At 46.2% G+C, this 25,213-nt stretch overlaps 1 protein-coding gene across 15 annotated transcripts in view; it reads right to left on the bottom strand.

The window, feature by feature from the left end:
• LOC105473862 (ArfGAP with GTPase domain, ankyrin repeat and PH domain 1) overlaps positions 1–25,213 on the bottom strand; it is a 644,177-nt gene that overhangs the window by 323,114 nt on the left and 295,850 nt on the right. For all 15 annotated transcript variants that reach the window (XM_071073619.1, XM_071073622.1, XM_071073625.1 and 12 more), the window contains 3 exons: positions 18,809–18,936; positions 17,190–17,345; positions 9,926–10,018 (listed from right to left, as the gene is read on the bottom strand). In XM_071073619.1, coding sequence (XP_070929720.1) covers positions 9,926–10,018; positions 17,190–17,345; positions 18,809–18,936 — 377 coding nt within the window. The remainder of the gene's footprint in view (positions 1–9,925; positions 10,019–17,189; positions 17,346–18,808; positions 18,937–25,213) is intronic.

Here is a 25,213-nt window from a genome sequence, read left to right as displayed (position 1 = left end):
GAAAACGTGTCTGGTGTGACAGCCATGCCAAGTGCTGTTAAGTTCCATGGTTGCTGTTTCTAAACAAAACATGAAACGCTGACGGCCAGTGATTCTCTCTGCCAGGAGAGGTGCTTGTTTGGGTGTCAAATTCTCTACTCACAAAGGACAAAACTCAGCTTGGGAGAAGTCCTGTTCCACAGTCCAAGTTCCTACACGAGGAGAAACTGAGGCTGCTGTTAGGAACTGTTAAATAAATACTGCAGAACTGAAATAAGACTTTAATGATCCGATTACCTCAGGATTATTGGTCTTGGTAGATATCTTTTTTTTTTTTTTCTTTTTGAGACAGAGATCCAAAAAGGAGTCAGTAGTGTGATCTTGGCTCACTGCAACCTCCGTCTCCGGGGTTCAAGTGATTCTCACGCCTCAGCCTCCCAAGTAGCTGCGATTACAGGTGCGCACCACCACATGTGGCTAGTTTTTGCATTTTTAGTAGAGATGAGTTTTTGCTGTGTTGGCCAGGCTGGTCTTGAACTCCTGGACTCAGGTGATCCACTCACCACGGAGACTCTCCCAAAGTGCTGAGATTAGAGGCGTGAGCCACCACACCCAGCTGGTAGACATCTGTTTCTATGTAGTGTTTGCAAATGGCCAAAGACTGTGGGAAGTAGTCATAGCTACTCGTCATGTGTGTGGATTTTAACCTTTAAGGTGAAAGGCCTCCTAAGTCTCAACTGGGGTCTCTGCACTCCTGCTCTTTCTTTCTTTTCCCTTTCTTTTCCTTCTTCTCTTCTCTCTTTCTCTTCTTTTTTTTTGCGAGACGCTGTCTTGCTCTGTCACCCAGGCTGGAGTGCAGTGGCGCGATCTCAGCTCACCGCAACCTCCGCCTCCTGGGTTCGCGCAATTCTCCTGCCTCAGCCTCCCAAATAGCTGGGACTACAGGTGCCCGCCACCACACCTGGCTAATTTTTTGTATTTTTAGTAGAGACGGGGGTTTCACTGTGTCAGTCGGGATGGTCTCGATCTCCTGACCTTGTGATCCGCCCACCTCGGCTTCCCAAAGTGCTGGGATTACAGGCATGGGCCACTGCGCCCAGCTGTATCTTTCAGTAGTGAAGTAAGTATACAGCCATCTTTTATACCTGGGAGAAATTAAAACACAAAGCACCACAGCCACGGTCAAAGCAACCAGTGACACAACTGACGGACAGTGGGCACCTGCTCAATCCACAGGCTTTTCCAGAACATCCCCAGCTGCAGGCCCAACGTTTGCCCAAGGCCCTGAGGAGCTGCCTCTGCACAGAAAGGGAGTTTTGGTTTTCAAAACCAGCCTGAAGGAGGTCTCCCGTGGACGCGACTGAAAGGCCTTAACAGCTGTAAAACGCACTGCAGAGTGAGAGCTACGCACCTTGGATAAGGATTCGTTCCAGCAACAGTCTTATTTCAAATGACAATAGTTTACCAAACTTAGGAGAGTTTCAAAGGAAACCCTCAAGTCGGAGTACTTTGAGCCTCGTACGTTTCCTGTCTAACGCATGAAGCCTCTTAAGTTTCTCTTTTTTATTCTCAAACATGCTGGTTAGAAATCAAGTGGCCTCACCCTGTATGACCAGGAAGGCCTAAGCTAGGACATTCCAGATGGAAAGAACATGGCAGATGGCCCTTGGCCACACAGAGCTCAGCTCCCATCCCAGCTCTGCTACTACCCAGCTGTGTGTTACAGGATAAAATATGTCCCCCCAAATTTGCACATTGAAGCCCTCAACCCCAGGGGGACTGTATTTTGGAGACGAGGACTTTAAGGGGGTCTATAACGGTAAACGACGTTGTACAGATGGGGCCCTGATTCAATGGGACTGGCATCATTATAAGAAAAAGAGACACCAGGCGTGTGCACATGGAGTCCAGGCCATAGGAGGGCACAGCAAGAAGGCAACGGGCTCAAGCCAAGGAGAGGTTTCTCCAGAAACCGGTTCTGCCAGGCCTTGTCTCGGAGAACTGAGAGATCAACTTCTGCTGTTTAAGCCGCCCAGGCTGCAGGACTTCATTACAGCAGCCCTGGGGACTCATGCGCTGTGTGGGGCTGCCCGGCATGCCCCACTGTCTCCCCAAGCCTTAATGTTCCCATATGGGAAAGCGGACCGTGGCACTTCCTAGGCAAGAGGGACGGCAGCAGGAAACTCTAGAACAGGGCACTCGAAAAAGTGGTCAATAAATGCTGGTTACCGCCAATACTCTGGTACATTAGAACCCCCATCATCTCAAACCCTGTGGGGACAGGGTAAGAAGGGGAGGGAGATCCGCTCCGTGTGGCCACAAGTCTCTAAAGCCCCACACCACTGCTCCTACAAACAATACGGGGGAATCAACTCCCCTCTGTAGGGCAGCCAGAGTCCTTGGCAAGCAGATGCCCCGGGCCTTTAGGACCCTCCTGCCCACTTCCTCCTGAACCCCTCCATCCGCAGCTCTGCTCTCCGCCTCCCTCCTGTTCTGTCACCACCTACTTGTACGTCCCAGTCCAGTGGGATTGTCCCCACCTCCATTTAGCTGTCCTTTCCTCACCCTCTCCTGTCTAACTCAGTAGAATTCACCATTCCTTGGTGTGACACCCGTCCACGTGCATCGGGGGTCATGGGATGGGACTGTCAGTACATGTCTGAGCTGAGCCCGGACGCTGCAGACACCTTCTGCCTCCTCCGGCCCTAGCAGAGGACCCGGGGCATGTCACACAAGGACCAGAGCACAGTTGTTACTAGTTGATCAAATATGGTAAGAAATTAATTCCAGAAATAAGTATCTTATTGATTCATCAACACAAAAGTAAGTTCTGGCAACATTAACTTTGAGAATCTTTCCTCTACTTGTAGGATAGTTTGTATTTCTGAGCTCATAGGGAATTGGATTTCACCACCACTGCTCAACTTTTAAAGAAAATAAGCACTATTTTGCTGAAACAAATCACTTAGACATTATCGCGGTGAAATGGGAGGCAGGCAGGGAGGCAGGGAAGTGCTGGGTAGAGAAGGGCAGGTCACCTGGCGGGAGCTCCACCCTTGGGTCTATGTCCACACACCTAGGTAAGGACAGGCACTCCAGTTTTTGCGCCCAAACATTGCATTTTCCGAGACCACCCTGGCCTGCCATGCCCCCTCATCCTGTGCCTATAAAAACCCTGAGACCCTAGTGGGCACACACACAAGCAGCTGGGCATCGACAGAAGCACACCAGCAGAAGAACATACCAACAGACTCTGGAAGGCCACCAATGGCAAAATGATGTGGATGACGTGGAATTCAGCTGGGGGCGGTGGGAGGAGAGTCTGGCCACTCAATGGCTGGACTCCAGGGGAAGACCACCTTCCCACTCCATCCCCCTTCTGGCTCCCATCCATCTGCTGAGAGCTACTGCCACCACTCAGTAAAACCTGGCACTCATTCTCCAAGCCACTGTGTGATCCAATTCTTCCAGAACACTAAGGAAAGAATCCTGAGATACAGAAACCCTCTGTCCTTGCAATAAGGCAGAGGAACTAATTGAGCTGACGATCACAGGCTGCCTGTGGACAGTCAAGCCGAAAAGCACACTGTCACACACGCCCACTGGGGCTTCAGGGGCTGTAAACGCCCAGCCCAAGCCCATGCGGTGGGGTCAGAGCCTACGCTCCCCACAAGCCGCCTGTCTGCCTGCCCCTCTAGGGGTCTGAGCTGCGGGGCACCGAAGAAGTGAGCCCCACCCCATCACACGCCCTGTGAGGCGGATAAAGGAACTTTTCCTGTTTCACCAGCTCCTGGAGAATGGATACACAGAGGACACACTGAGTCTTAAAAGTAACTTCCGTTCTCGGAAGTGCCATTCTGCTGGCACGGCAGCTGGCAGCGTATGAAGCACCTTGGCCTACACTACTTCCCATCACCCTCATGCAGCCCTCACGACCCAGGGAAGTATTCTTCTCCACTGCTTTGCAGATTTGTGTATAAATGATGGGTTTTGTGTTTTGGCTAAAGTAATTCCAATAAACATTCTGTGCATCTTGTGAGGAACATATTGTCACCCACCACCGTTGCCAAAAGGGCGGGGATGTAGGGGAGGGTGTGCCCGATATGCTCAAAGACAGATGACTGTCATTTCACGTGTAGGCCTCCAGATATTCTGGACTGTTCTGGCAATGACAATATGAGATTTGAGGAGTCAAAGTAAAAGCACTGATACACCTGCCTGGCCACTAAATTAATCATCGTAACTGGGCCGGGTCTGTTGTGAACCAGGCTAAATATGACTCTCAGGGAGCCGTTCACCCAAGTGAGGTCAATTAGCTCGCAGGGCACGGCAAGTTCACCCCGTAAATTATCTGCTTCTGGGGAGCACAATGGGCCCCGATGCCCAGGCAGGGCTGATTTGCCACGTGGGTGGGCATCGTATGCTCGGCGAGCCTCTCGCTCACCTTGTTTCCTCAGTGGTCGGGCTTAATGAACGTGAGCCGTTCTCCTGTAAACCTCTGTCTACGCAGAGAGGCCGCAGGCCTGCGAGCTCCTCTCTCCACAGCCCTGAAGGAAGGGCGCTGCCATTCCTCTCTATCTCTTCCGATCTCTACCAAGTTTCAGCGTGGTCTGCACATTTGTTTCCTCCATGAAAGCAGCACGCGACGGCGAGGCAGTCAACCAACTCGCTGTGACCAGTGTCAAAGTTTCAGGAGCTGTTAACGCGGGCGTCATTAGGCTGCTTTCATTCTGCCCACGCCACACAATACACCCCTCGTGTTGATCCCAGGTACCAGACAACACAGGTCGGTGGCCTGCGGCAGGCTGGACGAGGGGATTAACTCCAGAGGTTCCTTTCACTTAATTGACAATTGCCTCTTTCTACTCAACTGAGAATCAAAAACACGCACGGCTTCAAAACAGTTCACAGGCCTGATGGCGGGTGCGGCGGGCTTGCCCCGGGCAGGCCGGCTCTTCCTCTGACAGCTTGGGAAGGCTTTTCCCGCGGCTTCAGATGGCTGCTGGAAAATGACTGCTCTCACAGCTGACTCCCTGGAGGTGGCCATGACATCAGGGTTCAAGGTCAAAATGAAGACTTAACAAAAAAAGTTTTGAGGAATGTTGTTTCTTTGGTGTCTCCACCGAGCATCACAAAAGGGAGCCTGCCCGATAGGAGGGTCCCCCTTAGCGCCCTGCAGCCCCGAGAACTGAGAAACAGCACCTTGGCGGGCATCGCAGAGGAAGGACCAGAGTGGGTGGCCTGCAAGAAAAGGACCCCCAGCACGTGACCACCGCAGCCATCCGGGCTGTCGCCTCCCGACGCACACCTCTCTGCCTACCTTTCTTTGAGGCAAGCAGAGACCTGGTTCTCTCAAAACATCAGCCAGTTGATCAAACAAACATAAAACTTCCGAAAGTCGCAGGCAGTGTTCTTCCCGTGAATCTCTAAGGGCTCTCTGGGAGTCCTGCTAGCACTTAAATCCTTAAACACAAAACCGCGAGCGCGAGACACCCTGGCCAAAGCTGAGCCAGGCCAGGGGCGGCCCCTCTGAGGGGTCTGCATGACAGGGAGGGGTCGTCCCCATGGCCTGAGGCACAGAGCATGCCCCGCACACTTTCTGTATTTCTCATTCCTGACTAACCCTAGGAACGCCAATCCTCTGAGGGTCCAACCACAAACCAGGGACGGAGATAATGGCTACATACAGTTGGCCTGTCTGAAGCAGCAAGACAAGACCCCCAAATGGAAGCATGATAAGGCAAAGATGGTATCTTCCATTCTGTTTCATTCTGAAACCTCATGAGACAACACACAGTCTCAAAAAATGTCATGAGGAGGTTCTGCGTGTCCCCACCAAATAAAAATAATATGTTTTCAATTGTGTAAGTATGACGAAATAAACTGAGCACGATTTTCAAAAAATTCAAATCCTTCTAGTGTACGCTACCCAAGTACAAGGCAAGTCTTGAACGGTGTCTGCAGCCTGGACATCAGGGGCAGGAGGAGATGGCCAGGTTCTCTGGCCAGGGCTCTGCGAAGGGCAGGGAGGAGGCCAAGGCGTACGGCTGTGTATCTGTACTCAAATATAGAGATTAAAAAATGCTAAAGAGAAAGAAAGAAAGGAGAGCACACAGCTGCCGTCCCCCAAACAGACCTCCCATCTGCCACCCACGATTTGCATGTCACCTTCTCCGGGCTCATTTGTACTTCATTAACTGCCATTGACTTAACAAGATTTATGCAAATGGCACCATAGGAGCTCCCTAACTCCCACTGCAATCAAGTGATTATGTATGTACAACTCTCCACAGCAATGAAAAATTAATACGTGACAAGCCCACTCGCCGCTGAGCCGGGCCTCTGGCTTTTATTTTTCTTGCTTTGCTTTTTAATTTTTACTCCAATAGACCTTATCTTCTTAGGTAAAAAAGAAAAAAAAAAAAAAAAAAAAAAGAAACCGAACTCTCTGAACCAATCTCTTCCAAGACCCCAGAAAGGACACAAAAGGAGAAGTAGACCCAGGTCCACAAGAAATGAAGTTGTGGTCCAGAAAATAAGTTATATTCTTGATGGGGAATCTGTAATTGGGAGAAAGAAGAGATAATGTCACTGACCACCATGATTCAGCGAACTCCCACACTGAGGTCGGGGGCGCCTTGGTGCTCACGGTGAACGAGATATCACATGGAAGTGAAAGGGGGTTAACATAAGCCACTGCAACATGTACAATCTGTAAACTCAGAGGTTAGGTTGCAAAGAGTGTTGAAGGCTGCCTTGCCTGGGTCCTAAACCATCCGTTACAAGACTCCTGTTGGGGGAAAGAAGAGCCTGCAATAACAACTCCACGCAGGTTGCTGAGGTTCTAAAACAATTCCTCTGCCATTAGGCAAAGGTCCATCAGCTGGTGTGTGAGGCTTTGATCACGCAGACCTGAGACTTCCGCATGGGCTGAGCACTAAGACACAGTCCTCTGCAGCTGGTGACAAGAGCAGAGAACACGTTTGCGGCAAACACGGTAAGGAGGGGAATGGAAAGATGCCTCCCACCCGGAGAACGGCTGAGCACGGCTGTGTTATCCCTGGAGAAACATGTTGCTGCAGGCAGTCTGAGAACTTTCTTTCTACAGTCATCAGATACTTTTGTCTCAGGTTGTGATTCACTTATTTAATTTAAAACATGTAACGTTGCTTCCTAAGCTTTCTGAAGGCTTTTCATCGATGGGCAGTGGAAAGAGCATGGGCATGGGGGCAGAGAGACCTGGTCCGCATCCTTGCACCTACTTCCTGGCTGCCTGGTATAGGGTCCTCCCCATCTCTGTGTTTAAAATAAGGACAACACAGCTACCACAACTGTGGCAATGTCGAGGATTAAACAGGATCCCGAATGAACAGCACTTACATAATAAGCACTCATTTAATTGTTCATTTATTCAACAAATAATTCGGTTGAGTTTCTAGAATATGGCCATCAGGCTCCATCCCCTGCAATCCTCTCATTTCATTTCCACACTGAAGTCATCACACCAGGAGGGTCAGGAATTCGAGGCTACCTGGAGTGATCTATGTTCCTTTAGAAACAAGGGCACACACAGGGATGTGAGATAAATCGATACAACCGTCTGCAAATCCACATCAATCCGCCCGATGCATAGAGAGGCTCTGACAAGGGTGCCCTGAACATGACTAATTCAAAAATCCAGTATTGCTAACATTTAAAAATTCTCTGTGGAACCTCCACATCTAACTGCTTCAAGGGCTGCAGACATCATCCAGTTCCCCATTTTACAGATGAGGCACCTGAGGCCTGGAGTGCCAGCCACAGGGGGACTCTGCTGGGCCAGGTGTGGATCTGAGAAGGGAGCTGTCTATGGCTACAAGAGGGGGACAATTAGGAGGGACAAGGAGCTCCCTGTGCCCAGGAGTCACCGGGAAATCAGACCATGATTTAGATTTCAACGAGATTACTTTGAACATTCACAATCGAAAGGCTTCCAAGGACTGGATAATACTCATTTTACGCTTGATGGTCAACTCCAATCTGCACACATATTGAAAAGCTAGCCTGCAAAGCTAGCCCCCTCCACAGATGAGCAGGGTACAAATTGAATGAAGGTTCCAATTATTCTGGGGGCCTGCCTGGCTCGCACAGAGGGACTCCTGCCAGGCTGGTGAGCACTCCCACCCAAATCAACCACAGACAGGCATTAAGAAAACGGTCTATTATTTAGTTTTAATATTCCCCAAAGTAAATGTCCTGGCACCAGTTTATAAAAAAGAAAATAAAATGTTAAATGATTTTTATAATTCCAGTTGAAAAAGGGATCAATGGCATAAAAATTACACATTAAAATCAGCTTACGCAGAGTTAGGTTATAAATAAATGCACCAAGAAAGAATAAACAACTATGTGCACGGACCTCTAAAGTGAAGGACCTTTTTTATAGTGAAAACACCACCCACCATCAAAGTGGGAAGTTCTGTTGTTGCTGTCTTTGAATATATGGAGGGAAGAGAACCTCTCCTAAAGGTGCCCCGGGCCAATCCATACATGTGCGGCCCAGTAGATGAACGTGTGTCTTACACAGATGCATGAGGGCCTTGGTGATGGCCTGCAGGCCTCCTCCTTCTCTGCCTGGCAAAGGCATGCCCTGTGAGCCAGGAAGGAGAAAGCTTGATCCCGGGCAGGGTCAGTTACACTGCGGGCAGAGCTGCGGTCTTTGCAGTAGTTCCTGGGCATCTTGGGAAACTCTGTGGACTCCCTCCTCTGGTCTCACCCAAGATGTCGTGGTCCTATTTAACCCCTTCCTCTCCCACATCTTCGCGCTGACACTGCCTGGCCCGTCTCTAAGGCTGTGTTCCTATTTGCTTCAAATGCACGAACCCTACATGACCAGAATAATCCTACTCCATGTGTGGAACGACTGTCCCCTTGTTAAGGGCAGCCAGTGCCTACACAGTTCCTAAGGGATTAGGGACGCCGTGTAGGTACCCGCAGGAGAGAGGACAGCAAAGCAGTGAGCTGGACCAGAGGTGCACACCGGTCACAAGCCCTGTGCCTGAGAGGCGGAGCCCTTCTCCTGCCCAGAGGCTTTTGCTCAAGAAGGATGCACTCCAAATCAACTGGCTTTCTTTAACAAACCAGAAGATGCCATTTCCAGAAGCCACGGTGTGGGGTTGAACTCTATTTTTATTCTCCTTGGAAATCGAACCACAATCTACGTCACACGTGGACTCCAGGGTTTTTTTTTTTTTTCTTATTGGAGACATAAAGTGATTTAGAATCCGGTTCTGGGCTAATGAAACCCTGTTCCAGGCTAGCAACACAGGCCAAAACAAATGGTTGAATTCAAGTCCTGTTGTGTAATGAGGAAGTTTAATTAAGGCCCCACATTACAGCCGTAAATGTTCCTTTATATAATAAGGTCTAAATGAAACCGAACCTAATCAAAGTTACAATTCCTTCATTAGCAAATTACAAACAAGAGCGCACAGCTGACACACCAGCTATGATTATCACAACTAATTGCCTCGTTGTTACAAACCAGCCTGAAACAGTGTTCAGATGTCCGTCTGTGAGAGCAAATTAGGGCCACGTCGGGCTGTTCCTGTGATCACAAGGGGCTCTTGTAGGCGATCTGAGTTACCCCTGTTGCCCGGCGGCCCGCGGCCCAATCAAAGCCGCGCTACAAAGGCAGCCTTTGAAGGCTCTCAGCCTGGAAACGCACTCCATATGCAGGCGGGCAGCCCGCACTTCATTAGGTCTGTTGTCTCCGTTCCCTCTTCTCATTCTAATGATCCCATTTGAATACACACAGGAACTCTGCTAATTGATGTCAAGTGACAGACTTCTACATTCATCAACAGAGCACAGCAGACAGACCTTGGCGCGCGAGCCAGCATCATCTCTGGGAAGACCTGAGGTGTGTCTCCGGCGACAGGGAAGGAAGGATGGGGATGCTGCTCACCTGTTTAATTGGGATGGCTCGGCCGCTCCCGATGCTGTCCGCACGACTCTCCAGGCCTTTCTTCTCTTTGTCTGGGTCGCTCCCTTTCCGAGACTGCAAAGCAAAAGGAAAGTTGGCATCTGGGTAAGGGCTGCAGTTCACAGACGGGGCTCTGCCCCTGTTTGCAGAATTCCTGCCAATACACATTTAGAAAACACGCGTGATCTATGTGTGCGCACAGACACGTCCGACCAGCAGACCGCTCAGCAGTTCATCTCCACTGACTCATCATTTTTAAAGAGATCCGTCTAAACTTTCCCACTGACTTTTCTACCACAAAATTATCTTTTAATTCTTTTTTAAAAAGTTCAAAATTCAATTACTACAAACCAATGGGCCATAGAGGAAAGTAACGCCCAATAGAAAAACGCATTCGAAAGCTGCAGTTCACAGAGCCGAGGAAAAAAGGGGCTGCTCAATGTTCATTTGGAAAATCCACTACATAAACATACATATTTAACTAATGTTTGAATGATTTTAAAATTCTATTAACTAGTCAGCTGTGCGATTTAACGGCACACCCTTGATTAGTATCAAGGTGCCGTTAACATTTTCCTTGTATTGCTTCTGGGTGGGTGGAAAATGGCAAATTCGAAGCTAAGCTAATGGACAAAACCACAAAAAATAACGAAGGGAAAAGAAAACCCCTGAAAATCGCCTTTGGACAAAAGGTCAGTATTTGGGAAATAATGAACAGCTTTGTTTGACGAGGTCCTGAGTCAATTATCTCCGATGCACTGCTGACCTGCTGCGGACAACGAGTGACGGGCGCCGGGTGGGATGGGTGGCGACCTTTAACCCAGGGAAGCCCCAGCCAAAAGCACACCTTGACTTGGGTAAAACTGAAGGAGCTCCATCGTCTCAGCCTCCTCTCTCGATGGCATGAGGAAGTGTGAGCACAATGATTTTCTGACAGATTTATTTTATTATGAGAGAAAGATCGGAGACTCGTCCTCCTTAATAACTGTGCTGACAAGTGACAACTTCACTCCATTACTTTTCAATGGGAACATTACTCACGCAATATTGAAAATGGAGAAACATTTTCATGTGCTTTTCAAATCTGAGATGATATATGAAATGAACACTTTGTGGTGTCCACTGCTACAATGAAAAGCTAATGGAATCCAGGTTCAAAGGGATGTGAGATGGAACAGCTGATTTAAAAAATATACATATTAAAAGGGGCAATGTCACGGGTCATAATAAAAACAAGGGCTGATGGGACACATTTAGGATTCCAGAAGAGGCTGCTACCAAATTAAGGAGGAGGACAAGGAGAACAGTTCCCATGATGGAAACTCAGATCCAGCACTTCAAAGGGTGCTACTCTCCTGCGCAGCTGTGTTCATCAGGAAACACGCTTCGCAGACGGTGATAAGAGCTCATGTTTATTGAACACCTACTACGTGCCAAGCACTGTGCACTTGTTTCCCTTAGGATGGTGGATGCCTAGAATGAGATGACAGGGAATAAATCAAGTAACAAACACAAAGTTGCAGAAGAATATAAAACGTAAGGTTAACCCTTTGGGCTAGAAGGAAAAGAGAGATATTTATCAGTTCCTTGTCAAGAGCTCATTTTTCTCTTTAATTAATTAATAATGTATAGTAAGAGCTACACAATAGCCTTAAATTCTTTTCTCCACGTCTCAATTGATGAGAAGAGCTGGCTCCTGAGGTTCCTACTTTTAAAATAAATTTCAAAGCACACAGTGATAACACTAAAAAAAAATATTTTTTAATTAACAAAGAATATTTAGAGTACTTTGGGAATTTTACAAATTCTAAATTTCTAAATTTGGAAATCCATCTTCATTATTCTCTATTAACCAGAATAATTAACAAAACAAACATTAAAAAAATTAACATCTTCCTCAAGGCAGCACATCTGTCCCCCCAGCCACTCCATTCTCAGAAGAGAATTTCAGATTCCACTTGAAATGGGAAAAAACAGCTCACTGCCCTGCTGCAAACACCTTAGAACACGAACTGTGAGCAACGCAACTCAGCATCTGATAACACACTGAGATAAAAGAGACTGAAACTTCAGTAAGACTTCATTGCAAAAATAAAACAAAAATTTCCTGACAACTTGAACAATTGGCTGGAGACAGTCAAAACACTAAAATTTCCAGGAAAGAACAGTGGCAAGCTGTGAGGCAAAAGAGTTTGCTGTACCTCAGCCCCACAATCACTTTGTCTACATCAGGCTGTATCCATAAACTTGAAATCCGACAACCAGACTAAATCAAATCCAACGGACAGAGACACCCCAGCATACACAAATTCCCAGTAAGGTTTCCTTTCTCTGCCAACTTGGGAGACTTCATCCCTAATGGCACATCCTTCTGTGATGCTGGAATGGCTCCGAAGAATCATCAGACACAAGGCAGCCCTCAGCACCCACGGCGTCTGCCAGGAGTGACCCTGCCCTGCATACAGCCTGCTGCACACTGCCAGAAATGTAACAACAGCAGATCACACCCATCCCAGAAGGGTTGCAGATTTAAAGTCAACGCACAGCAAGCCACCATAGTAACTGCTTCGCCTCCAACAAACACTCAATGCAGAGGAAAGAAAGGTTAAGGTAATCCAATTATCACCTGCTTCTTTACAAAAATGTTTAACTTCCCGACGTGGTGAGAGAAGCCATGAAGGACACCCCCATCAACTAACTACCTGCCTACAGGAACAAGGGCATCATTGCCAAGAGCCCTCTGTATCAAACAGAAACCGCTTTCCCCCTTTCAACCAGTGGCTAAGTCAACGGCTGCTGGAACACACTATGGGAGGTACCCAGGAGCTCCTCTGCAAAAACAAATAAATGCCATTCAAACAGTTCTGTTCACACTATGAATTTTGCTGCCTTATTTTTTTATGGCAAGTTTCTGAGTTGGGCAATGTATATTCACAATCTTTGCTTCCTGGGTACGCTTGGCTCTAACGGTATCAGCATTATACGGTAAGCTTTTAAAAAAACATCACATAAATGACATCGTTATTATACAGCTTGAAAATGGACAAAGCCATGCAATGTATAATTTCAGGACTCAAACTAGAGCAAGTTGACAGCATGGACACAGATAATATAGACCAAATTCAGGTTAATGCTGATCCCTGGGCAGACAGGCAGGAAAAATGCGTTCTGGAGGCACATGGAAGGAGCTGCAACTTTTACTTAGGATTTGCTTATTTCTTGCAGTAGCAGCATGGCAGAAAAGGGCTTATATTTGATGAAGTGTGTGGTGAGTACACATATGCTTTTTATTTCTGTATGTCTGAAAAATTTTTCTAATAAAACATTTTAACCACATGTAAACTAGGGCTGCTAAACTAAATTAATTGCTCTAAGAACCCATATTACCAAACTAGGCATTAACTGGAGACAGTCTTTTAATGCTTTTTTTCCCAAAGAAATGAATGAAATAAAATATAACTTAGTGTTTGATCAGTTAAGTATAATTCCTACTGTAAATGTAACATATAATTTGGATTATTACAGAGATTTTGTTCGTACTCTTTTGTAAAAAAGTGTCATTTATTTTTGTTTAAAAATTGTATATGAATATATGCAAACGAACATCTGGGAGCACAAAATGTTAGCCCAGACCAGTACATTACAGTCTACTTTATAAAATGTATAAGAATGGTATCGGAAAAAATGATGCGTGTGCTACTTAATTAACTATGGCCTCTTTATGATGTTCTAATAAATACGGTGGATAGTGCCCCTCCAGCTGGGTGTTACAATCCCAGTCTGCACAAATTTTTATTCACTAAGATTGTCTGTATACCATGCATCTGTCCTCCGACTAGACACTTCCAAATACACACACATTTTGACAGTTTATGCCTATAACCACCAACAACTGCCAGGGATGAAGAGTCTATCAAATTTTACATATTTAAAAACAGAAGAAAACTGGTCATGCTAAAAATTTAATTACTTAATTGCTATGATTTCAAAATTAATTTGCCTTCCTTTTGTTCCTTGGATGACACTGACATCTAGTGGAGTTACTATTTCCAAGAACTTCAACTTAAGACTACACCACATGCATCATCACCATCACCACCACCACCACCATCATCATCACCATCATTTTGTTCAATGTCGAGCCCACTGAGGACCAACATATGGATCCCTGCCCAGAACTATCACCATCTTTTCCTTAAATGCCACAATGCAAACCTATTGTAGTGGCAGCTTCTTTTATGACTCCAAGTTCCTATTCCCACTAATGCCAATGAGGCAGCTGGATTCAATTTCTGATCTGATCTCAAATTTGTTTTCCAGGATCAAGGAGAAAGACAACAAACACTGGTCACACTTAGATCCATAGGCAGGCCATTATATTACACAACACATTAATGGTGAAATAATTAATTGTGATTTTTGGTCACTGTAACGATGAGTTTTTACTGGCTTCTGCACCTGCCCTGCCCGGCCTCTTCATGGATGCCTGTAAGTGCATCTGTGTGTCTGCAGCGTGAATCTACAGGAACAGGGTCTCTCCTCCTAGGGTGCAGAGTCCCTTCTCCTTCACCCTAAATGCTTTCTCTTGAACATGCGTTGACTCTGGCAGCAAGTTTCTCCTAGACACTGAGCTAAACCAGGGCTGTGCAGACAGATGTTAAGTCAGTATTTATTAACTGAGCTCTTATTTTGATTCTCTCTGCCTTGAAGTGTTTTCCTCCCTAAGTCACCTGGGTGGTCAGTTACCCAGTGGGATACTGCTTTCTGGCACACTCCAGTTCCACAGCTTATAAAGGGAGGGGACAGGAAGGTGCTGGCATTCTCCTCGTAAATATTCTCATTTTTAAAGACACTTTGTGGTTTTTAAATTTCTCTCCTTTGAAGAGAAAGCGAAGTCAACAAGCAGAAAATGTGGCCCTCAGAAGGCGTCTGAGAATGAGTGCTGTCCCCCTTCCACTCCCTTAACAAAGGCACAGGTGTTCTCGACCACCACGATGACAAGCCCACCCTTCCTCCCAAGGCACAGGCCGCCTGCCCACAGCCCACACCCTCTCTCAATCCAGCTGCATCTTTGGCTATTGGTTTCTCAAGTCACCGAGTCATTGTGCAGACTGTTCTGAGAGGAAACACTTCAACCCAAAGCCCCCCGGGCTGGGTGCAGGCAGGGGCTCCAGGTGTTAGACGGAGCTGGGAAGCAGCTATTTAGGTAACTGCTGCTGTTCTCGGTGTGTCTGAAGAAACTGCCCAATAAAACGTGTTATCCATGCACTAATTTAAGCATGTGAGATACTCACCTGTATGTTGCAGAAACCTAATTACCCACCTCCTATAATCTATCACATATGCTTAACACTACCAGAAATCATTTTATAGCATCAATGGGAGTGAGGAAACAACGGAAGCAATGCCACCAGGTCTCTTCTGCCTCCTCCAGGAAGTCTTCCCGGAAGCCCCACTGCAGAAGTACTGTGGTTTCCAGCCCAGAGAGGTCAAGTCATTTGCCTAAGGTCAAACATCCATCAGCAGTGGAGGCCAGGGTCTGAGCTTGGTCTGTCTGATCAGTCCTCACCCTGATGCCCAGCAGCAGCCTCTGTGGGAGCTGATGTGGTGTAACGCAACCAGCAAAGGCAAGGGGAGGCTGGGGAGGAGGGGGTGTGTGCAGCTGGCAACCGCCTCAGCAGTCACGAGCGTCCAATGAGAGACTGCCCCAAACACGTGGCAGAGGGGCTGGGGATCTCCCAGACTTGGCAGGAACCACAACGTAATATCAAGATCGGATTTACAAAGGGGCAGCAATCTGACTCCCAGCCACCCCTCTAGAGTCCTCCTTTAACTCAATAGGAAATATTAAGCTTTGCATCTGGGTCAGCAGTAACCAACCAGAAATGGAAGTCAGATGGTTTAAAACAGGGCACCACTGACATGTGGGGCTGGATAATTCCCTGCTGTGAGGGGCTGACCTGTGCACTGTGGGATGCTTTGCAGCACCCCTGGTTGCTACTCACGGCTAGACATCTGCAGAACCTTACCTTCCCACTCCCATACTCCTGTTGTGATAGCCCAGAGTTTCTCCAGAAATTGCCAAATGTCCTTGGAGAGCAAAACCACCCTGGTTGAGAAGCACTGTTTCAAAAGCATGTACTTGTAATGCATGATCCAGGGAGGAAAAGCATTCTTCTCAAGTCCAAAGGCTTCGGTCACCTGACAGCAGCCGTGCCTGGAGTTTGAGGCTCAACTGTGTAGACTCCAGATTGACTGGTAATGTCTGCTATGCATAGGGAAGGGACAGGCTGGTGGCATTTCTGCCTCCTCTGTAATTCAGCTATTCTCTGCATCTCAATCACCCAGGGAGTTTTTAAGCACTTCACATGCTGGTTGTGCACTATAGCTCTTGCCTGTAATCCCAGCACTTCAGGAGGCCAAGGCGGGAGGATGGCTTGAGCCCAGGAGTTCAACACCACCCTAGGCAACACAGTAAAACCCATTTCTTTAAAAAAAAAAAAAATAGCCACACACAGTGGTGAGTGCCTGTGGTCCCAGCTACTCAGAAGGCTGAAGTGGGAGGATTTCAGGAGGTTGAGGCTGCAGTGAGCCATGGCTGAGCCACTGCACTCCAGCCTGGGCAACAGAGTGAGACCCCATCTCAAAAGGGGGGTAAAAAAAAAGGAACTACACGTGCCCGAGTGCACCCAGATTGTGAATTTATAAACCTGAACCCAGATAGCTCATCTCTGCTTTCAAGATGCTCTACAGAAAAAAACCCAAGTGGAGAGCCTCATGGCAATGAGCCTCCAGGAAGCACCTCCCAGCCCCCAGCCTCCACCCCGAAGGCAGCGCCAGGCACGCCAGCAGCAGCAGAAGGGGGCCTGTGGACAGTGACAGCTTAGATATCATCTGAACGGTTAGAGACACACATCTGGGAAACTTAGAGTTTTGTCATCTCCTTGTATCCACTGTGACATGTGTTTAGCTGGAGCCACAGGATAACAAGTGCCTTTACACACACCCCCAGCTCTTTATTTCAGACACATGAAGTCAGGAATGTCTACACTAAGAAACCCCCACTCTACTCAACATCCAAATCTTTGCTTCTCATGATTTTCTTAGTCTTCCACAGAAATCAATGGTATTAACTTTAATATAGTTGAGATTCTACAAATACCACTGAACCGTGCGGCAACCAGGTTTGCGTTAATGGAGACGCTTCAGAATCTCATTCAAATCTCCACCCAGGGGTGACACTCACGGTGAACAGGTTGGACCGGCGCTTGGACTGCTTGCGAACGGGCGTGGGCGTGTTGGCAGTGGGAGGAACATCGATCCGAAGTTCCTTCTGGCTGGTGCTGGGAGTCGATGGAACGGAGGAGGAATAGTCGCTTAAACTCCCACCTCCATTACTTGTCTGAAATGATTAAAATCCAAGGTTTTATTAACGACACACTCAGGAACGCAAGCCCTCCACTTAAGCAAGGTCATAACCAACAAGGGGGCATGAGCCCCACGGAAGGGATGCGTGAGAATGGCTGACTGGCGTCTATGGCTTTGCCAGGTGTATTAGCATCACGTCTACGAGGTCTCATCCTGGAACATGCCAACCATCTCACTCAGTGGCGTCCCCTAAGAAAAGTGACTGAAGACAAAGAAATCTCTTTCATTTAACTTAGAAGATTTCTGAAGTTCAAATTTGATTATTTTCTCTTTCCTCTGAAAATGAAAGAGATTGGTTAAACTAAACGGATTCTATGTTTCCTTCACTGCCTTAGATCAGTAGAACCACAGCTAACATTCTGAAAGCGACACCTGGAAAATCTGAGTGTTTTTGAAAAGTATTTCAAGATTTACAGAAAAATAAACACAGCAAGTGAAGACATTCTTTTTTTATGTATTTATTTATTTTTTTGAGACAGGGTCTCACTCTGTCACCCAGGCTGGAGTGCAGTGGTGCGATCTCACTCACTGCAGCCTCAATCTTCTGCTGGGCACAGGTCTCCCACCTCAGCCTCCCAAGGCACAAGCCACCATGCCTGGCTAATTTTTCTATTTTTTGTAGATACAGAGGTGTGATTCTGCCACGTTGCCCAGGCTGGTCTTGAACCACGCGATCCACCTACCTTGAGCTCCCAAAGTGCTGGGATTACAGGCATCTGCCACTCAGCCCAGCCAGCATGAACATTCATGACTGTACCTGGACAGGCTCTGACAATACATGCCCTAACTTTACTGGCTTCCCAAGTGAACTGAAAGCATGACATTGAACCTTTTCGCCATGTCCTTAAAAAAAAAAAAAAGTGCCAACAGAGTACCTGCCCAGGAAACGTAATCAAAAAACAAGCACAGGCAAAAACAAAGCATTAAGAGGTTTTTGGTTGGGTTCTTCAAAGTGACAATTATTTCGTTTGCTTCCAAGTAAATAATTTTGCAAAATGTTGTTATGGAAAGATAGCAGTTTCTATGGGACCTAAGGGAGATGATAATTATAATTGAATGCCACTACCAAATTTAAGTATAAAGCGAGATTGGCCATTAAGATTTACTCACAACTGTTCAACCTATAAGCAGACTAGGACCAAGACCAGAGAAGGGTGGTTTAAATCACCAGCGAGGACCACAGCCACACACCTCCCATCACCACCCGGGCCAGCATGCCTCATAACACAGGCAGCATGAAGACAGAAAACATTAACGAATGATTCCCATAAAACTCACTTGGCCACAGCAGTTTCTGAAGAAAATGTTAAGTCAATTACATCATGCTGTTACTCATAAAGTTGAAAAAAAAAAAATTCAACCTTGCATTGGCTGGGAACACTATTTGCACATTCTCTTTGGTTCTAAGAGTCCGACTTCTCACGTCACCTAACGTACCTGGCTGATGTGCACGGCGGACACCTGCGCAGAACAGACGGAGGAATGGCTGGGAGAATTAGGCAGCGACTTGCAGGGTCCTATGGACAGCTGCTGCTTCTTCCTTGTGGCAACAATCTTCTGGGCAACTGGTGGACACACAGACAAAAAGAAATCCATGTCAATCAATTTCCAAATTCAGGAACAGAGCAGAGATCATCAGTCTGTCATCGAAATCTGTTATTTCCTTCTTTCGCAGTAATAGCATTCCTAGTTCTTAGTTGGGCAAATGACAACCAGAATAAATATGACATTTTCCAGAGCCTCCTCCCATCCCCCCACCCCCACATCAGCTGAACATGGCCAGGTACACCAGCTCTGGCCAGCAGGATGAGAGCAGAAGGATCACAGGGCAGCTTAAGGATCTTTCTTGAGAGCTTCCCTTTGCCCCCAAATTCTTGTATGTTTTTCCTACTTGTTGCCTGAAATGCACAAATGTTATGTTGCCTCAGCAGCATTGTGGAACACGAGGTGACGCTGGGAACAGGAGCCACATGGGAGGGAGACAGAGCCGGTCCCCGGACTCCGGTCTCCCGCCTCCACAGAAGGCCTCAGCAGCCCTGCACAGACCACCTCAGAGGAATGTGAAGCAAAAAAATACACACCTGTCTCATTTAAGTTATTCTCATAAAATGATCTTTTTTTCCAGTTACTTGGAACAAAAATAATCCTAAATAAGGCAGGGCAATTTAACCAAACCCCCTGGAAAGACAAAAACTGTTTTTTTGGGGTTTTTTCCCCCCCTAAAGCCTAAAGAATTCCTCTTAACTCTACAAGCTATCATACAGAATTATATTCAAGGACATGTAATTATATCAAAGACCTCTTTTATTTAAATATACTACTGCACACATTGGAAGTTTATCTTAATCAATACAAATCTAAATTCAAGCAGCCATAACTTCTCTTGGCAAATAGGCTCGCTGATAAAGCATACTGGATGTAATTGGAAAGGAAGTCAACGATTAGAAAACTTCCTACACCAATAGGTGTCACTGCCGCAGAATAACTACAGTTTTGATTTGAATAGATGTGTGTCTTTGGGGACTAGCAGTAATTAAGTTCAACGATATTCAATCCTTGTCTTTGCCTAGATAGTTGCTATTTTCGAAGATGTCCATGGAGAAGAACATGTGATCTCTCCCCAGCAATAGGTTATAACATAGACGGGGCCCATATCGTGTTTGCAGATAATTTCTTTTCCAAATGAATACAATTTTAATAAGAAACTGGTCTGTCCACAGCCTATAGGTTTCATGTAAATGAATGATGGTATAAATATGATTAAGTGAAAATGCAATAAGTAAAAAATGGCTCTCAGAGATGAAGAAGCAGCTTCATTAGTTACATCCCACCTCCAATAGGCCTCTTATCATCCTGAAAGGATGATATCAATTAATTTATCTTCCGGTAGTGTATTGATCATAACCTTCATCAGCTAATCATGTTTAAATTACAGAGGAATATCGTGGCACTCTGTCATTTCAGAACCATTGGCATATTGATCTGGGGTCTTTGAAGACATTTACTAGAATATTTTAAAAGTCATTACGTGAACTCAAAAATAAAATCTAAGACTTCAACAGATGCAAAATGTGTTGTCTAGGTACCCTGAAATTGCAAAAACCAAAAGTAAATTAGCCAAAAATCATAATTGCCTGGGTGAGTGCTAAAGTACTGCTACTTTGTTTTTGAAAAATAGCAATAAGGGGCTTTGATTATCAACTACACTGATATCTGATTTTACTCCCAGCCTCAGAGTTACTATTCAGCTGGATGGCCACACTGACTTTACACTCGAAAGAAATGCGCAGACGTCAGAATTAGATAGGTCTAGGATGCAGGCTTTGAGAGCTTTGCAGACATTTTCATTTGTAGAAACTAGGGAAGATGTGAGAAACTTCCTAAGACAAGTCATATATGTTATTGAAATCTCTATTGTATGAAACTTCAAATGCAAATAAATATTCTATCCTTCCTACTTGGAGTCTAGGAAGAGTCAGTTCATGAGTAAAGAGAATATTTTTACAACAAAGCCTCTCATCAAACTACAGACAGGATGTACAAAGTATGAGTATTTAGCATTGTTAACTGCTGAAATTCTTCTATTTAATTATTGTTCTAGCACATTAATTAAAAAATAAAACGACGTCACAACATCCAATAACTGGTAGTATTTTTTAAACTCTACTGTTTTTTTCATATTTGTCCTATTTTCCCTCTACCTGCAACTGTTATGTCCTTCCTGCTTCCATACACAAACGAAGGAAAGAAAATGATTTATAAATATGTTGTTCTAAAATATACAGACTGCTTGAATGCTTTAAGACTATAGGGTGACCCGTAAGAATAAGGGAAAACTTGAATGAAGAACAAAAAGTATCTGACTTGAGGAGGAGGAGGGAGAGCATGAGGACTCGGAAGGGAAAGGACGCCTCTGTACCATCTGCCCATGTCTCCCCCATCTTGAAAATGCAAACTGACTACAGAGTCAACGCTGGCAAACAGCCACAAATTTGCCAATGGCTGTTGCTGCTATTTGCTCGATGTCCCAGGGATGGGATGGAATCTCTAGGCACCTCACTTGAAGACATCCCTAAATGAATTGTTTGGGCAAGCAAAAAACTAGTGTGACGACTGCCATCCAAGACATCTGCAGTCCTTCTCCACATAACCTGGCAGCAGGCTGGGTGAGTTCACAAAAGCTCCTAGAGGGAAAAGCTTGCTGGGTCTATGTGAGTGGAGGAACCCCCCTCCATTCCCACCCCCAAAAAAACAACTCAAAGAAAATGGATGGAATGTCACGGGAGGGAGCTCCTCTTCTGTGGCTGTAATCGCTAATTACTCATAATATTTAGAACATTTAAATGTTAATAGGTTTAACATGTGAATATTACCCCAGACTATGCTGTCTGGGAAGCTTTTTATAACCATTGAGTTTCTGTCTATATTTGATTATTCAAGAAATAAATTTGCTGTTTTATATAAATACATATGTTCAATGTAAATGTGTGTTGGTGCAGAGACATAAATGTTCAATGTAAACGTGTGTGGGTGCAAAGACATAAATGTTCAATGTAAACGTGTATGGACGCATAGACACAAATATGTTCAATGTAAACGTGTGTGGGTGCATAGACATATATGCTCAATGTAAACATGTGAGGGTGCAAAGACATAAATATGTTCCATGTAAATGTGTGTGGGTGCATAGACATAAATATGTTTAATGTAAACGTGTTTGGGGCATAGACATAAATATGTTCAATGTAAATGTGTGTGGGTGCATAGACATGAATATGTTCAATGTAAACGTGTTTGTTGCATAGACATAAATATGTTCAGTGTAAACGTGTGTGGGTGCATAGACATAAATATGTTCAATGTAAATGTATGTGGGTGCATAGATCAGAAACACAATCACATGGACTTACGTAAAAAAAATCTGGAAGTCGCTGGGCGCGGGGGCTCACACCTGTAATCCCAGCACTTTGGGAGGCCAAGGCAGGTAGATCACCTGAGGTCAGGAGTTCAAGTCCAGTCTGGCCAACATGGTGAAACCCCATCTCTAAAAATACAAAAATTAGCTGGGTGTGGTGGCGGACGCCTGTAATCCCAGCTACTTGGAAGGCTGAGGCAAGAGAATCAGTTGAACTCGGGAGGCAGAGGTTGCAGTGAGCCAAGATTGCGCCACTGCACTCCAGCCTGGGCAACAGAGACAGTCTCAGAAAAATTAAATTTAATGTTTAAAAAAGTCTGGAAGCTTTGTCATTGAGATTTGATCTTTTCTCAAATTGGATGGCACACTTCACCATGACTCTGTCACATGAGCTATTCCTAAATCTAAAACAGTGTCAACGGGTACAGAAAACATTTGCTCTTACTACTGACACTACCAATTAAATTACCCTCCTGAGACTCCCAAGAGTAATGCTTAGCGTTCATTTAAAAGTCACTTCCTCTACAATTTTAAAATTTTATTTAGATTTACAGATAGAAGATACCTTCAGCTAGCCCTGCGACTGTGCACGTGTGCGTGTGTGTGTACCCTGCATAAAGGTGAAAACCAAGCCGGTTTCACCACAGGGTCAGAAGGGAGAAGTGTGCCCATCTTTAGGGAGCAGAGCAGGCAGGTGCCTGGGACAGGATGCAGGGGGTTCTGGGGGCTGGAAATGGGTCCTTCTTGACCTGAGGATAATTTTGTGACAACTTTTTAAGCCCAAATACACTTTCATGTATGTTTCCATTCTTCAATTAAAAAAAAGTTTAAGAACTTAACGAAAAAAGTGAGGCATACATTTACTTTATCTACAAATTGTAAATGTTTTATTCTATAGAGGGAAACAGCACCCTTTAATTAGTGGTTAAAAATAAGACAATAGCTCCCAAACAAGGCTTCATTAAATCCTGACATAATGCCCAATTTCTGCTTCCACCTTGTTTCTAAATCACACAAAATGAGGCAAGGAATCGCCCTTGGTCACACTATGAGCCTCCGGGCCAGCCCCATGCCCTCTGTAACCAGAGAACAGCTCCTCCTCCTCCTCCTCTTTGCTGCTCAAAGGCTGAGCAGGGCTGGGTGGCCTACACTTCCCATCTGTTAACTTATTTCATCCTCTCAGCTCTTTCATTTTGCAGTTGAGAAAAACCAGGCAGCGAGTTCACCAGAGCAATCCGACGGCTCCGTGACTGCTCATGACACCACCATGTGGCAATCAAACACCCAACTTCCCTGCCAGCACCCCAACAGACCGTCCTGCTTCCACAGTACGAATCATGTGTTCTTTTGCCCTGCACTCTCAGTTTCTCAGCAATTTCTAACTTTTATTTGGGTGACTAAACAAAATGCTGAACAGGACTGAGTGTGGCCACTGGCACACAGGAGGTGCTCACCAAGACTGCCCCAATGACACCGTGTGCCACACCCCATTTCCAGCCAAATGCTGAAAAGGACTGAACGTGGTGACCGGCACACAGGAGGTGCTCACCAAGGCACACCGATTACACCGTGTGCCACACCCCATTCCCAGCCAGGCCTTCTGGAAAGCCTAGGGATGCTGCTAGACTCTGCCTCTCCTGCTCTCTGCAATCTCTGGGCTGGGCCTGCCATTGCCATGGTCACTGGGAACGGCCCGGAGGCTAGGTCGCACATTCCTGGACCTCTGAGCAGCACGTGGCATTCCTGGTCATTCTCTCCTTTCCTCTTCTGCATCTTCCTCGGGCTTCCATAAACCCTGACGTCCCTGGTTTTCCTCCTCCGACTGGAACTTCTCTTTCTCATCCTCCCTTGCTGGCTCCTGAAGTATGGGTGCTTCCCTGGCGCCCTCCTGGTGTCCTCTTTTTTCCCATGCCCTCTGGCTGGGCAATCTCCTCGCGAATGTGGGCAATCTCCTCGCGAATGTCTCAGTCACCACTTCAGTGCCAGGTGCTCCCAGCATCGCCATTGCCATGAAGAGCTCTGCCTCGCATCCTGCCTTCTAGAGTTGTGCAGCCAATGACCAACTCAGGATCCCCCCTTGGATCTGCTTGCAGCGCCTTCAAGTCCACACTGCCCAGCCTGGGCCTCCTCGCCTCTCTCCGACCTGTCTCTCATCTGTTTTCTAGCTCAGTCGATGGCACACCCACTCTTCAGCATGGACAGAACAGGCCTAAAAGATTACTGGTTCAACCACCGAGTTTCCCAGAAATTCGTCTTCACTTCCACTGCCTTGATCTAAGACTGATCCCTCCATAGCTGTGACCAAAGCAGCTTCCAAATGAGTCTCCCTGACTGCCCCCTAAAGGACCTGAACACGCCACGGGGTGACCTCAAAGGCAGATCTTACCACGGCACTGTTCTATTTCTACTTCTTCAACAGCTCCTTAGCAAAACTGGGCTCTTTCACGTTTGGGGAAGGTGGCTTGTCCACACCTGGTATTTCCTTGTATTAGCACTACTGGATAAGGATCATAGTCTCTTCTGGAATAAGCAGAAAGCTCAGACAAGCCGCATGCAGAAGCTTTGTGGGGGACCGGATGACATGCGAAGGGTGGGAAAAGTGGGGGCAGAGAACTAAGGAAGACACAGAGAAAGCGTAGAGATTCCAGTGACACTGAAGAGCCACCATTAGACGACAACCAACAACTCGGTGTAAATCGAGCCCACGTTTGGGAAGTGGATTCCTCTGCTACCGGGAAAGCTGGAGCACAGTGAGGCCAGTAACTCGGGAGAAGGGGAGCAATTCCCAGTAAGCACTGATAGGTAGGGATTATAAAGTATGAACCACGTCTCCAATAAAACCGTATTTTAAATGTTCACCATAGACACACTGATGAAATTTAATTCACACAAGATGAAACACTAACTTTACTCCACAAAAATATTTT

Source organism: Macaca nemestrina, chromosome 11 (assembly GCF_043159975.1).
Source record: "Macaca nemestrina isolate mMacNem1 chromosome 11, mMacNem.hap1, whole genome shotgun sequence".
In the NCBI taxonomy this organism is placed as follows: Eukaryota; Metazoa; Chordata; class Mammalia; order Primates; family Cercopithecidae; genus Macaca; species Macaca nemestrina.
Note: the sequence above shows the minus strand (reverse complement) of the source record. Positions and strands in the feature narration are given on the sequence as shown.